The following is a 14,594-nucleotide window of genomic DNA, read 5'->3' on the forward strand; positions in this document are numbered from 1 at the left end:
TTTACCTTTTCCAACTTGCATCCTCTCTTTGAGGCTGCTGCAGGATTTCTGGTCGCAAATGCACAAAGCCAGCAGCCAGGGAGGCTGCGCTTGGAGACCCTGGGGGTGCCGTTCCCTGCACGTAAGACGTTTGCTTTCCATACGGTTCGGTGGATGTTGACCCTTAAAACACGACCTATTTCATACTCATAAAACAAGGAGAAGCTGATGGATTTCCTTCCAAGCCCCGCTTGCTTTATTTGCCTTAGGTGATTAGCTAGGATTTGCCTTCCTACGAATAGTTTGGGTTATTAGGGGGGAAAAAATAACAGTTGAGAGAAAAAACTATGCTCGCAATGGTAAACAGAGCTATTTCTCGGTAGCATGAAAACATAAAACAGTGAGAGATGCTCTAGGAAGCCCTAAGACAGATCATCTTAAATGGGTTTTGGCACGCATCAGAGCAATTATTACAAATTAGCACGCAGCCAAGGAGAGCGAGCCCCCAGTAAACCACGCTGACGAAAGGATAAACTGGAGTTGGAAGGGAATGGCAACAAAATAAACCCACTCCCCCTTTGTTTACCTGCAAACACGAAATGGAAAATCCTCAGCAAAGAAATATTTGCAGAAGGGAAGAGAAAGGTTTCAGCACTCGGGTCCCTCCTTACCATGTTAAATGGCTCAGTAGCATTTGGAGGGGTGAAGCCAAAAGCATGATGCATTTGGTGGTGACTTTTTTTTTTAATTTGGAAGACTGTGACTTTTACATCTTTGTACATACAATTATGTGCATGGAGCAAAGCATCCTGGCTGCTGGCGGGCTGGGTAGAGGGGCAGCCTCGGAGCGGGGACGTCCCCTCGGTGCCCAGGTGGCACCCAAACGGGGCACTCGGTCTGGCTGAGCAGGGACACAGATGATGGAGAGCAGCCTGACCTCCCGCAGCAGGATCCTGGCGTTCAAAGTGGCCTTGAGCTGGCCCCCGGGCTTGTCACCAGCCAGTTTTGGGTGACCTGTGCCCTTTTCCATGACACCTCTATAATGACTGCAGCCCCGCAGCGGGCCTTCCCTTCACCCTGCTCCCCAGCCCCAGGCTTTAATAAAGCCAGCACTGCCGAATTTACGATGCCTTCCCTTTTGATGTAGTCACGCGGAGCTGAGGTCATCTAATGGGTTTCTGGTTTTCTTTTTTTTCTTTTTTTTTTCTCCTCCCCTTTCAAAGCACGGGGCTAACTCGCAGCCTATTGTTGCGTGCAGACATCTGCCCAGCAGCCACCCCGGCGAGCAGCGCCAGATTTGCCTTTTGAAGCCCTGATGGAGTTTTCTCCAGCAAATCGACCTCCTCCTGCGGGACCAGGAAGGCTCCAACCCCCCTGTGTAATAAGAACGAGGGTGTTCCCATCAGGGCTCCCTGTTTCTGGGCTGATCCCCTGGATCCTACCCCAATTCCCAAGGCCAAGAAAGGATCAGCTGGAATAGAACGAAGGTCTCTTCTCTGAGAAGAGGCGTTTACCTTCTTACAGGAAAAATGCATTTTTTTGGCATGGGAAATTCAGATTTGGGATTGCTGACCCTTCTCTCAGCACGGCTCCAGTGGTGAGCTGACCGCAGAGTCTGTCCCAAGCTCTGCTTTTGTCCCCTTCCAGCCATCCACAGAGCAGCAGGAGGCTTGAAATTCAACAAAAATAAACCAGCTCCCAACTTCCCACTCCACAAGGGTGCTTGGTGGTGGAGTCAGCTCCGGGGGGTGCAGGATTTGGGCCACGGACCTACAAACAGCCAGCGAGACCCTGGCAGAGCTGTCAAAGCACCATGCACCACACCGCTCCGTACAAGCACCACAAGGCTGCCTGCAAAAACATCCATTCAATTTTTTTTTAAACCTTTCAGTCTGTCCAGAAGCTCTGTATGGACTCCTAAAAGCTGTTTTAATGCAAAAAGGGGAGAGGTGAGAGCTGCTCCTGGCAGCGCTCAGGCCATGCTGGCCGTCCTGATGCAGGACTGAGAACTCACCTAGGACAATCAATTACAGGGTGATGAAGACCCCAGTAATTAAACCCTGCCTTGACCTAGCCTAAATTAGGAGCTGGTGATGCTGCTGCAGTAGCAGAGCGCCGAGAGCGGAAATTTGTAGAAATGAAGAGAAATGGAAACCAATTTTGCAACCCAGATACCACCATAAGAAGTGCTCAACACCTGCCTGGACGAAAGGCCAAAGTGCAATGCGTCGAATTCGGTGTTGACACGCCGAAATGAAAAGCAATGTACAATGGGGCTTATCAAAAGAGCCAGGAGTACAAGATGAATGGGATCGCAGTGACTCAGGAAGTTATTCAGGAAGATTCGGGAGTAATATTACACTTGGACTTCGGAGAAGCAATTAAAAAAGGCAATAAAATTCGAGGTGATAGATGGCCCTGAGGGGAGCATGTGAGATAAAGGGAAATTGCAGAAAGGAATATAAAAATCTGGTGCGAGATATACTGGAGGGCACCCAGCTTGGCTCCGGCAGCAGAGGATAAATGAGCAGCAGTCAAAATGATGAGGGGAATGGGGGGGGGATCAGCAGGGGTCTGCACCCTGTGCTGCAATGCCCAGCCCCATCGTGCTCCCAACAGGGTTTTCTCACCCCACAGACAGCAGCAGAGCCACGAGGACGGTGCTGAGCACAGAGCTGTGTATTGTGGGATCCATCCTGATGGCAGAAATCACTGCAGTGTTGGGCAGGACCCTGCTAATCACCGACCCCCCTGGCTCCTTCCACCAGCTGCAGGGCGATGGGTGCAGGACATGGTGCAGTGCCTCCGTGTCACCTCTCACCACAACACCTCAGCCACTGCGTCTTGACAGCCCCAACCTGTCCCAGGTGTGCAAACCACAGCAGCAGCCACTTTTCGGGGGAAATTGCCTTGGGAACCGCAGGTCGGAGCCCGGCGCCTGCTTTTGCTGCTATCTAAAGGGGAACGCTCGCCGTTCACTGGACTCCGGGGTGAAGCCAGCAGTAAAACATTGGGTTATTTATGTTGCAGATGTAGGACATCACGCAGGATTTTCCCAGCCCAACAAGGCTCTGGCGGAGCCTGCCTCTCAGCCGCACCGCGCCGGGTCCCACGGGAAGCAGAGCTCAGCACGCTCGCTATTTCTGTCGGAGGCGAGCAGGAGCGTCTCCAGGACAGCGCCTGGAGTATTTATGTGGTTCTCTGTGGGTTCTCAGACCCTCGCCGCAACCCCTGGGAGCCTCGTGATGTGCACAGGAGCCTGGGAAGGGGAGACAAAGTCCCCCTTGCATCAGTGCCGGTCACTCCCTGCTGCAGGCAGGCACAGAAACGTGCACCTGAGGGCAAGGACACGGCCCTCAGAGCAAGTCTCACCTTCAGCTCATTCACCTTGTGGGCACGAGATAACCTGGGATTGTTAGTTTTATTTTTAAATGATAAGATCACTGTCATAAAGCAGCAAAGTCAGTGGCCACGCTCTGGCAAAGCGCTCCCAGCAACAGCAGCAGGATGCGACGAGGCCAGGAGGAGCGGGGTGATCTCTGGTTTCTGGAGTCTGTTTGTTCCAAGAGGATGCAAAAATACAAACACAGGCATGGGGCTGTACTGGGGTGTTCCTGGAGAGCCAGGTGGAGAGAAGAAAAGGGAGAGAGGCAGAGGAATCCAGAGGTTTAGCAGATCACCTAATGATTGCAAAACTCTTCGAAGGTGGAAAGGGTGGGATAATGGCACAGTGTCGGATCATCACGCGCTGAACTCTAGCCAGAAATCACAGTCCCTGCCATTTGAGAGCCATCACCAAACGTCCCGCTGGCAGCCTTCCTATCTGCAAGACCTTGGCTCTTTGCATTTCACAGATCCTTTTTGCCCAGCAGAGACAGAGCAGCTGTGTCACCTCTGCGAGGACCCCCAGGGAAACAGGACACGGCGCACCGCTCGGCTCCTCTCGCTCCATCAGCCCTCTGTCCCCATGGGGTCCTAGCCCACCCCAAACCTACAATCCAGCAAAAAAGATGAAATTTGGGGTGCAAGCCAGGCGACAGATTTTTCTTCAGGTTTCAGTGCAGTTCACAGCACGGGGCAAAGGCAGGATTTGAAGGTGACCACACCACTGCATGACCCTCTGGAGCCACCACACAGTGCCCTAAGCTCCCTGCACCCCTCTGCAGGGCTCACTCCTGAGACTCTGGGAATGCCCCCATCTCTCCCCATTCCCCAAACACTGGGGAGCTACCCCTGCTTTTGCCCCTGAGATGGAATCATGCCGTTTTTTAGAGCATCTTTCACCCATTTGTATGAAAACTGAGCAGGGCTTTTCTGCCTGGCACATGGGATCTGAATCAGATGTGCCCATGACCTGCGGCTGGGCAGATTCCTCAACGCGCCATCAATTTCTGGCATCATCAGCAAATCCTCCTTATTAAACCATTCATTTCTGCACACCCGCATTGCCAGCAGACCGCTTGCTTGCCTGGCGTTCACCCTCCTATGAATTAGGCTGGGAGCAGATATTAAAGCATCCATCCACGTGCCCGAATCACCGGGACAAAAGCAGCGAGCAGGGAGCTCCCCGCCCCAGCCGTGGTGCACAAATCCCACCACGCGCCCCACGTACATAAACACTGCTCCCACGAGGAGGCAGGGAATCAATACGCTTCCTTCCTACGGGGTAAATTATCTTCTGATTAAAAGCTCAATGAGCTGAACTCAAATGTCAATTACCGTCAGAAAACATCAATAAAACATGTTGTTACTGTTTAATGAGGTACCTGTTTCTTCATCCGTCGTTTCCCTCGGGGACACTCGCTTGGTTTTAGCAGGTTTTAGCTGAGAGGCTGCACATGCATGGGCAAAGCTCCTCTGCCAGGAACAAAACAGAGGTGACATGGAGCCTGGAAAGTGGTACAAGGCCACACACCCCCACAGGACTCAATTATTTCAAATTATTACCCAGCATATGGTATTGTTCACAAAATAGTCTGTGAGCTTGCCAGCTCTAGCAAAACAAGCTCAGCAAACGGTTTCTTCAGTTCATCCTTCATCACGTTTTCTCCTGGCTATATTCCTCATCTTGGGATTCTCTGGGAGTGAGGGGCAGGATCAGACAAGGTTTGCTTGACCCAAACTGTTTTTGTGGTGTGGATTTCATGCGGATGGCTCTTCGATGTGCTTCGATGTGACATTTTTTGGAAGGAGCGATGCATCGAGGAAGAGGCTGGAGACTGAGCTCAAACAAGGGGTTGCTGAGCCCAGAAAGATACCAGAGCCTTCTCCAAGAGATTTCACCAACATTAGAAGGAGCGTGACCCAGAGCAGAGCATCTCATGGCTTTTCTTCTTGCCCGCCCTGAAGGCGAGGCCAGCATGAAGGTGAGAAGAGCTGCTCTGCCCAACCACGCAGCATCGATGGGAGAGTCAGAGGTGGACACCCAGCAGAGGCAGCTTGGGTCTGTATCATCTCCTACTGAGGTTTTCTCTAGAGAAGTTGGGAAGAAAACCAAGGAGTTGGGGAAGAAATCACTGCCCTAGTGTTGAGAACTGGTGGATCCCTCCAAAATTCAGCCACAGACCTTTTCCTTCTCTTTTTGGCATTAATATCCTCACGCTGGTCTGTCCCCTTCTACCTCCTCTTCTGCTTTGGATTCAACTCTGAGGTTTAATTCAGGAGCTTGGCAACAGCTGCCTTCTGAGAAAAGAAGGGACATTTGCTAAGAGCGCACCATGAAACGTCTTCTCCTGCTCTGGGTTCCTTTTTTAATCATCTGCTCCAGTCCCAACCTGGGTGACGAAGGCCCCTGCGCAGCACCTGACATTTTGGAGGCTCTGCAAAATCTGCCTCTGAGACGACAAAATCCATCCTGCGGCATTTAGGAGGGTTTGCAGATGCTTGCAGAGCCGTCAGGAAAGGTCGCCCTGTTATTATGGGAACCGAGCTAGGGGCTTGTTGGCAGTTCTGCCAGCCAGCATTGAGATTTTGGGTTTAAGCAACCCAAAGGAGATAAAAAGATAACAATTTGACAAAAGTCACCCTCACCGAGCTGGATGGGCCCCAGAAGTTGAGAAGGGGGAAACAAAATGGAGTTTTTTTGTTTGTCTGCTTGTAAAAACCTCAGTCAGCAGTTGTTTGTGCTCATACAACCCCCTTCTTCCAGAATGGTGCAGCTTCAGAGACTTCGAGATTACAGGTTCTCCACGGATTGCCCCCCACGTGATATCATTGAGGGAATCGGGATGTGAAAGGCTCCTCTGTCTCTGCACGCTGCTGTGCCTTCGCCTGGTCCCATACAATTGGATTACATTCCCTGCATTACATTATAATCCAGGGAATTCTTCACGTCACTGGTAACAGCAAATACCGGGGGCTTCCCCCAGCTCTTCTGCACCAAACAGGCTGAAAAATCACGTGCTGGATTTCCTTCAGAGCCACAAGAGGTACAAAAGTCTGTAACAGGGTATCTGATTTTCACGAGGCAAGGCCAGACATCCAAGACACGAGCTAGCCAAAAAGGGTGGTACCCCATCGACCACCTCCGAGAGGGGAGTCTATCAGGTATAAGGTGCTAAACTTCAGATAGGATTCATCTACTTGGCATTTTATATATTTCTTTTAAAAGGACAGGCACAGCCTCTCTGGGTTCCTACACCACGAAGCGTGGCACTATAAATAAAGGGTGCAGAGAGCTGAGTGCCAGGACCCGACTCACAGCCCCAGCAGTGACACCAAACCCGCTTCCCATCCGCACGCAGCTTTCGGACAGGGGCGGGTAGCATCCCCTCTCCCTCTGCATTCCCACTGCAGTTAAAAAAAAAACAAAAAACATCAATTTTCCCCAGCAAAATATGCTGGTAGTGGTGCCATCACAGCCCATCTAGCCCTTACTATGATTCACTTTCAGTCTTAATATTAAGGAAACTGCAAAGAGAAGGCTTCGGCGCAATTTTCCCCGTGTTTCCAAGGCACTCCGCTCAGCTTTAGCTCATGCTCCAGGGCTTCCGAGAACATCTCTCTTTTTATAAAGAGCAGAGGGCACGACACTTCCAGATGGGGAAAAACCAGAGCTGGCGTTAGTGGAGCCTGAGCTTCGCAGCCTTTTTCGTACTGCAGGATATTTTAATGTATTGCAGATGTCTAAATACCCAGAACGAGTTATCTTCACACTTGGAACAAGACTGGCAAAAAAAACCTGAGCCATTAATACAGAGCACAGTTGAATTAGTTGAATCCTCATCACCCCTGTTGCTTTTATATCAGGTATTTGGGGTTTTAAAGGTTTTTGCCTGAGTGTCCCCCAACATGTCATCGCTTTGTACCTGTCATTTCAGCTTGTCCTGCTGCAAAAATAAGTGTGATGTCAGAAACCTGGAATGATAATTTGAATTCAAGAGCAAATACTAACATACGTGGTGAAGGAGCTGGATTAGGAGCTTGGTTTTGGGATAAAGGCACTGAGCTAGTGGTCACGGTATCCTGGTTATATTCACCCTGTATAAGCTGAGCTTATTAATACAGCCTCAGCCACGTGTCACAGCACACAGGGCTGTAAATAAGAGGAAAAATGCTCATGTTACTTTCTGTACAGCTCCATCAGAAATTACATGTTTTAAAAATGCAGGGCATAAAAACCTAACATCATCTGTAAGTCAAATCCTTATCCCCCAGGGCTGAAGAAGGGTTAGAAATAGACCGTTTCAACCAGGTCATGATAACTACTTCATATATTTTTTTTCTTGCTTTCATGGGTGACAAGCCATATAATCAAACCCACGCTGCAAACCTGATCAGTTCAGAGCTCAAGCAGGAAATCTGAGCCAGGACCAGCATTAAGCATGGGTTCTCAAATGGCACAGAAGTGAATAACAAAATAGGTCTTCGCTCTATCCACGCCTACATGGGCAAACCCAGTTCTGCGTCCCAGCCCAGCACATCACCTCTGCATTTTCAGTGAGGAGACAAAGGACCACGTTACCTGTTGGACAGTTTTTATGCCAAGCTGTTTGCCCGTATCCAGTTCCCTACAAGCAAATGGGATCTCATCTTCCACCTGTCTTCTCAGTGGGTTGCAGAAGAGCAGATAGGCCAAGCTGGGCTTGGGGATGGGGTTTTGCTCAGCTGCTCCACCAGCCCTGCCCTGGCCACCACTGGCAGAAACCTGCTGCAGGACGGGGATGAGCAAAGCCAACGTCTCACTTTGCATTTACTCTGGATGAGCTTACACCTCCCTGGCTGCTCCCCGAAACCTGTAGGAGCTGGAGCAATCAAGCACCCCAAGCCTGCAAGGAGAAAAAACAGCTTTTGCCCAAAGCTTCACATTCTGCTCTCCCCCCAGCCCCGCTTGGTGCTTATCCCACGTCCAACAAGTCCTCAAGCTGGGGGAAAGCCTGACTCACTCGCTATCACGGTCATCAGTCATCCATACATGTGGCTGCAGTCTGTGGAAAAAGAAACCGCTTTAATTTTCCAATAGTTTATAGCCAGATATTCCTGCTGGCAAAAAGAGCTGATTTTTTTTTTTTTTTTTTTTTTGCAGGGGGCCCTTTGCTCCTTTTGCATTTGTGTCTTCAGCTCCTTTGCCTGGAACACCTCTCACTGCAAATTTAAATGGCTGTGGGGAAGATGAGGGGCATCAGGCAGCTCTGTCCCATACCACGTGGCTTTGTTTGCCTCTACATTTTGTCCCTTTTCCCCATTCAGAGGACAACCCTAGACAGACAGACATCACACCAGAACGCCCAAAGCACCACAACCACCTCCTTAACCCAGTGGGGACACACGCCGTGGTGTTTGGCAGTGCCTGCAGCAGAAACCAGGGCTCCCTGCCATGGTGCCGGGGAGAAACAGAGACTGCAAGATAAAAGAGAGCCCCAGGGTCACGGCTGTGGGGAAGGAAACACTTGTTCAAATGTCCTTGATCGTATGCAAGCGTCGGTAGAACGGCATTATCCATCCATATCGAGGGGCTGAGCAACCCCAAGCACTTGCAGGTGACCTGGAGAAGGACGATGCTGGGGCTCCTCTCACAAAATCCACCCAACCTCGAGCACCTCGGGGAGGCTGGGACCTCACAGGGCACACGGCCCAGCCTCTGCACCAAACACTCGGGTGTCCCTATGAGGACTCACCTGATTTCCGAGCTTGTGCTCATTCAAAGCACTCCAGCACCATCCGTCACAAACTGGGTTTCGTGCCTCGCTGCTGGTTTGAATTTGCTCACTGGAATGAGCATCCCCGGAGCTGTGCTGAGCAGCAGCCACGTCGGACAGCTCAGTCCAGCTTTTCCTGGCCCTACAGAGCACTACGTGTTTACCCAGCGCTTGGAAAAACCATTCAGCTTTTATTTTAGCTCGGGGGAGAAGCCAAGGGGTCACCTTTAAGCTAAGGTGGTATAAATAGAGGCTGAGTGGAAAGAGCAATGTACAGAGAGCCAGGGAAGAGCTCTGTCCAGGAGGAAAGCGAGACCCCATCGCTCCCAACTATTTAATAGCCACCAGGGTCCACATCAGCCCTGTTTTTTCCACCTCCTTCTAGATGTGGGCAACTTCACAGCTACCTCATCCCATATATTCATGCGTATTTGTGCCTTGGGATGCAACAGCAAACCTTTGGCAGGTTGAGCAAAAGCCAAACCTTCGGCAGCGCCCCTGGCCCGGAGCTTTCCCCTGCTCTCGTGCTGTGCTGCCAAGTCTCTGCCAAAGAAACTGGGGAAGAGCAAAAGCTCTGGGGGAAAGGGACTGGATGCTGGAAAACAACCCAGGTGACTCAGACATAGAGCTTGATGGGGGACAAAAAGCAACTCGGTGTCTCAGGAAACCACAGCCAAGCACCAGGATGAAATTATTTTTCACCCAGCATCTTGAGCTGCCAAACGAAAGACGATTTAAAGCCCAGCCGGTGGCACCCAAACCCTGAGCAAGGCCCAGCAGGAGCTGCAGCACCGTCCTGCTGCTGGACTCGCCGCCTGCCACCTGCACAATCCCTGCTCTCCTCTCCAAGGCAATGCTCACAGGGGATGCTCTGGGGCTTAGCAGCTCCAGGGCTCTGTGTTGAGCTGCACAGAAAGATGGGGTGACGTTTTCTGTAATGTTTTCTTTGCTGTGTGAACACAGCTGTCACCGCTCGCACGCTGGCCACCTGTCAGCATTTACTGCAGCAGCCTCGCTGGGGATGGCTGGCACCAAGAAGCCACCAGAGCCACTGCCTGGAGGGGTGCAGACCCCGAGGGATGATGAGGACCACGTGCATTCAGCGAGCAGCATCTCACGGGGACAAAGAGACCCCATGCTGCACAGGCTCCTTGCAGTTCAGCAGCAGAGAGAACAGAAAAGCTCTCACTGAGTTTGCTGCCTCCGGGAGGAAAAAACCATCCAACAGACCCCTCGACTGCAACCAAATCCAAGGATATAGAGTGCAACAAGCAGACTCTTGGCAGAAATTCAGAGGCCTGATAAGCTCGCTGGGACCTGCAGGAGTATCAAGGCCCCTGCAGGAGCATCAAGGAAAACATCAGGGCTGCACAAAGTGGTCCCCAAGAGGGGCTGGGTCTTGCTCTGATGTCCCCCCAAGCCATGGTGCTGCTGCCCCCCAGGAGGGACACAGGAAGGGCTGCACCCTACATGCCACAGGAGATGACCCCATCTATATCAGGTGTGAAACCCTCCTGATGTTGTGTTCCTGGTGCTCCTCAAACAGAGCTCCATCACATCTGTATGTGAGCAGAGCCAAGTGCAGGGTATGGGGGTGGAAGGGCTTCCTTTGGAGCACAGGGAGCTTTTTAGTAGCTTATGGGTCCCAGATGGCAAGTTCAGGGAAGCCACAGTGCTCCCACACCCCCAAGGAAGCTATTAGGATAGAGCCGTCCCACCAGGAAGCCCTGTAAGCCCTCCTTTGTGCTCACCAGAAAACAACGTTCAGCCTCTTCCTACAACGCCATTGTTTTAAATTCAGCTTGAGTCCCTGACAAGCAACGTGCAGGGGAGAAGAGAAACAGAACGGTGACAGAGGAGCCTTCAGCTCCCCCCACCATGCTCTGACCTGTGTCCAGACCAGATAAGAAAAACACTGACAGAAATGCCTTTTTTTGGGAGGAAACACTTTAAGGGGAGTCGAGTGAGCATCACTGACCACAGCTCTTGCTCAGCCTGCACAGCATTTGGCAGAAGCAAACAATTTCTTCTGCAAGGTGCATGTTTTAGCTGTTTGCACCCAATTCATCTTTGATGCACAACATGTCTCCATGCCTGCAGTGCCAGGACAGCACACGGAGCTGTGCCATCCTCCCAGGCTCATAGGAGAGCGACTGCAGCACAGGGGGACGGGGAGATTAAAACATCCCCCAGATCTGATGCCACCTACGTCTGCTGCAATCACTGCTTGGTAGCTGTTGGTCTTCCCCCGTTCCCCCTCCCCCTTATCCAGTGTGTTTGGAGCTATCAGACATCTCGCACCACTCTGAGCCTACGCTGCTCTGAATCAGACACCAACAATATTGCTGATTTAAAAGGAAAGCCTGGGGAGAGAACAAATCCTAATTATCCAAACAGCCAGTGGCCATGATGCGAAGTCGCATTAACTGTGGAAGAGAAGAGAGCCAGCCTGGGATTTCCAAAAGCCTGTATGCTGCTGCTGATGCCAGGGAGCAAACGAGGCCAAGAGTTTTGAAATCCCCCATCTGCATGAGGCTATGCTTACAGTGAAACCTGCTCACAGCAGAGCCCAACCAGCAGCCCACAGAGGCTGCATTTTTTTGGCAACCTGGCCTTGCAGGCACAGCCAAGGACTCCCTTGTCATTTGGGGTCACAATAAATATTGCACAAGGGCAAGGAAGGGTCTGCTGTCCTTGCAAGGCAGAAAGTGTTCTAACACGGCAAGTTTGTTAATGTAGAAACAAAAAGCCAAAGAAAGCAGCAATAACATGCAAAACTAAGTGCTACAACCCAAAGTACTCACATTAGGTTAATGTCACCAAGATAGCTGAAAAGCCCAATATCATGCAGTCTAACCATGATCTCTGAGCATGTCTCCTCTCTCCAAAAACACACTAGCATCGCAGTAAATAGAAAGCCTTTTGCCTTGGGTGAAGCCCTACGCTCCCAGTGGAGCTGTTTCCCAAAGCAGCACGGTTACGGGATGTGACGATGCCGTGGTACCTACCGGCTTGGGGCAGTGGATGTACCTAGCGAGGCTGATGATCAAATCGTGAGTGATCGGATCCACCAGGTTTCGAAAGCTGGCGTATCGGTAGAGGACATCATCCAGAGAGGTCGACTCCATTCCTAAATCCTGCAGGAGACAGGGTAAAGGAGCAGCGTTAGATGTGCTACTAAAGCCAGTGGCTAGCACAAACCTTTTAGATTAGTCTGCAGTGGTGGTCCCCACATAGAAGTCAAGAAGAAAGTGATCCCCACCACCACCCAACACAAGGAAGGGACACACGAACATGTCACCCTGGGGAAAGCAGCACTCCTTGTGCTTTATCTGCTCTGCAGAGGCATTAGGGCTGCAGATCCAACACCTCGATGCCAAAAACCCAGTGAGCAGACACCAGGTGTGCAACAAGGTAAAATCATAGGTGACTCCAGCAAACACAGACACTTGGCCGGTGTGAAACTGGAACTAGAGAACAGCCATAGCATAGCTGTGCTCTGCATCTGCTGTGCATAAGGAGGAAGGAATGAGCCTCAAATTGCAGAAGGATAAAGCCAGGGGCTGTGGGGATGGTGAAGTGCTGGAGCAGACTGGCTGGGGAAGGGGTGGAGGCTCTGCCGCTGGAGACTGGATAAGGAAGTGTCAGGAACAGTTTCGATCGAGCTGATCCTGCCCTGGGGATGGGTCAGACCTCCTGAGGACCCCTCCAAGACTATTTTCTCTGATTCTCAATCCTGAGACATCATAATCTGAGGAATTTTGGCAGAGAGCTCGTCATTCTGTGAAATACATTAGCGCACAGGGACACGGAGAGGAAGGGTTATATGTAGTGTACTCTGTTTACTTCAAATATTTCAGCTCCACTGTAGTTTTATTCCACAGCAGCAGCTGATCAGGGGACAGGATGGCCCTCAGATGAATGTGGGTTGCAATGAGGTCTGACAGCCACCCCACAGCATAACCCCATGCCAGGGCCAGTGCAGCAAGCAGACGTGACTCAAGACCCAGCTGACACCACAGCTCCAGCAGAGCTGGGCTTGATTTCTAGCCCGGCCTTCCCGAGCAAGCCTTTTCCCTTTAGCCTTTTATTTTTGACAGCAATTGGCGGTTCCGTGTCACTCCTCACAAGCCTGTTTTCTCTTGTGAAGAGTGAAGCCCAGAGGCAGCCCCTTCTATTTGGCCCAGACAGGATTTAGTGAAACGACGGCCTGTAGGTCCTATTCACCTCTCCTGTGGGCAACATGTCCATCTCCCCACAGCAAGGACAACACCATGGCTACCCCAAAGCATTTACTTTCCAGATGATGAGGTTCAGCAGGCAGGGACACACCACTGCTGAGAGCGGCCTGCCACCCCAACGTGCGTTTTGGCGTGACAGAGGCCCTGCGCTGCCAAAACCTCGTGGCAGTGATTAACGAGCAGCCAACGCTGAATTGGTGGAGATGTGACTTGACGAGGAAGAACTGACCATCAACGTCACATCAATGTGAACCTTTCTGTGGGAAATCCAAACCCCTGGCCCTCCAGGCCCTCACTGGCAACGGGAGATGATTTGTAAACTGGTGGGCTGGCCTAGTTCTGAGCTTTTCCTGAGCCAAAGTACAGCAGAAATGAGGAATCATTTCAACTCTTCACCAAAACTCAGGCAGTGATGAAGTTCTCTGATGCATACCTCCACCAGCACTGAGGAAAATGGCTTTTGATCCCTGAGAAGAGCCACGCTGGAGATTTGTCCACAACCCCATTAAATGCCAAGTCCCCCTTTCACATAGCTGGTGGCACCTGGCATTGACAACGCTGTGATGTTTGAACACACACACATCTCCGGGGGTGGAAATGCCTGCCATTTGTAGCCGGCTGGCTTGGGGCAGGCAAAGATCTCCACATGGCCCTGGTGCTGTCCCCCTACATATCCCATACACAGGAAACCATAAGCCCACAGAGACAGCCCCATTGCCAACTTGCCCTCCCCAAATTTCCTTCCTGCCACCCCCAGAACTAAGCAGCTTGCCAAGACCCTTAAGCTCAGTGCTCAACATCCACCTCTCCACATGCATCTGGTGAATTCTGGAGGAAAGGAAGCAGGGATCCCACACCGGGGCCAGGGAAGAGACATCCACCCTCGTGGCTTCCACACTGCAGCATTGGCACACGTGAGAGCCCCGACAGGCTGAGCCGGAGCAGCAGGTCTGGGAGCGACCGCAGCCGAATTTTGTGCAAACCAGAGCAAAGAGATCTGCTGGTGTTTTGGGTGCTTAGTGTCTCGAAAGGAATGCTAACAGGTTGATGTTAAAATCTTTAACCCCGTGCAAGGCTGAACGTCAGCTACAACAAACTACCCGGGGTGGTTCAGCCCAGCAGGGATTAGTGGTGGTGCCAGCAAAGCAAACCGGGTCCAATCCTACCAAGAATTTGAGGCTGGAAATGGCTGAGCTGCAAAAACAACAGGGAAGTTTCAGGCAAAGAAGGAATGAGC

At 51.4% G+C, this 14,594-nt stretch overlaps 1 protein-coding gene across 3 annotated transcripts in view; it reads right to left on the minus strand.

Moving 5' to 3' along the window:
• The window catches only part of LRRC75A (leucine rich repeat containing 75A), an 80,037-nt gene that overhangs the window by 27,680 nt on the left and 37,763 nt on the right, over nucleotides 1–14,594 (minus strand). For all 3 annotated transcript variants that reach the window (XM_072026119.1, XM_072026120.1, XM_027472183.3), the window contains one exon: nucleotides 12,125–12,253. In XM_072026119.1, the coding sequence (XP_071882220.1) occupies nucleotides 12,125–12,253 (129 nt within the window). The remainder of the gene's footprint in view (nucleotides 1–12,124; nucleotides 12,254–14,594) is intronic.

The sequence above is a fragment of the Anas platyrhynchos genome, chromosome 20 (assembly GCF_047663525.1).
Source record: "Anas platyrhynchos isolate ZD024472 breed Pekin duck chromosome 20, IASCAAS_PekinDuck_T2T, whole genome shotgun sequence".
Taxonomy (NCBI): domain Eukaryota; kingdom Metazoa; phylum Chordata; class Aves; order Anseriformes; family Anatidae; genus Anas; species Anas platyrhynchos.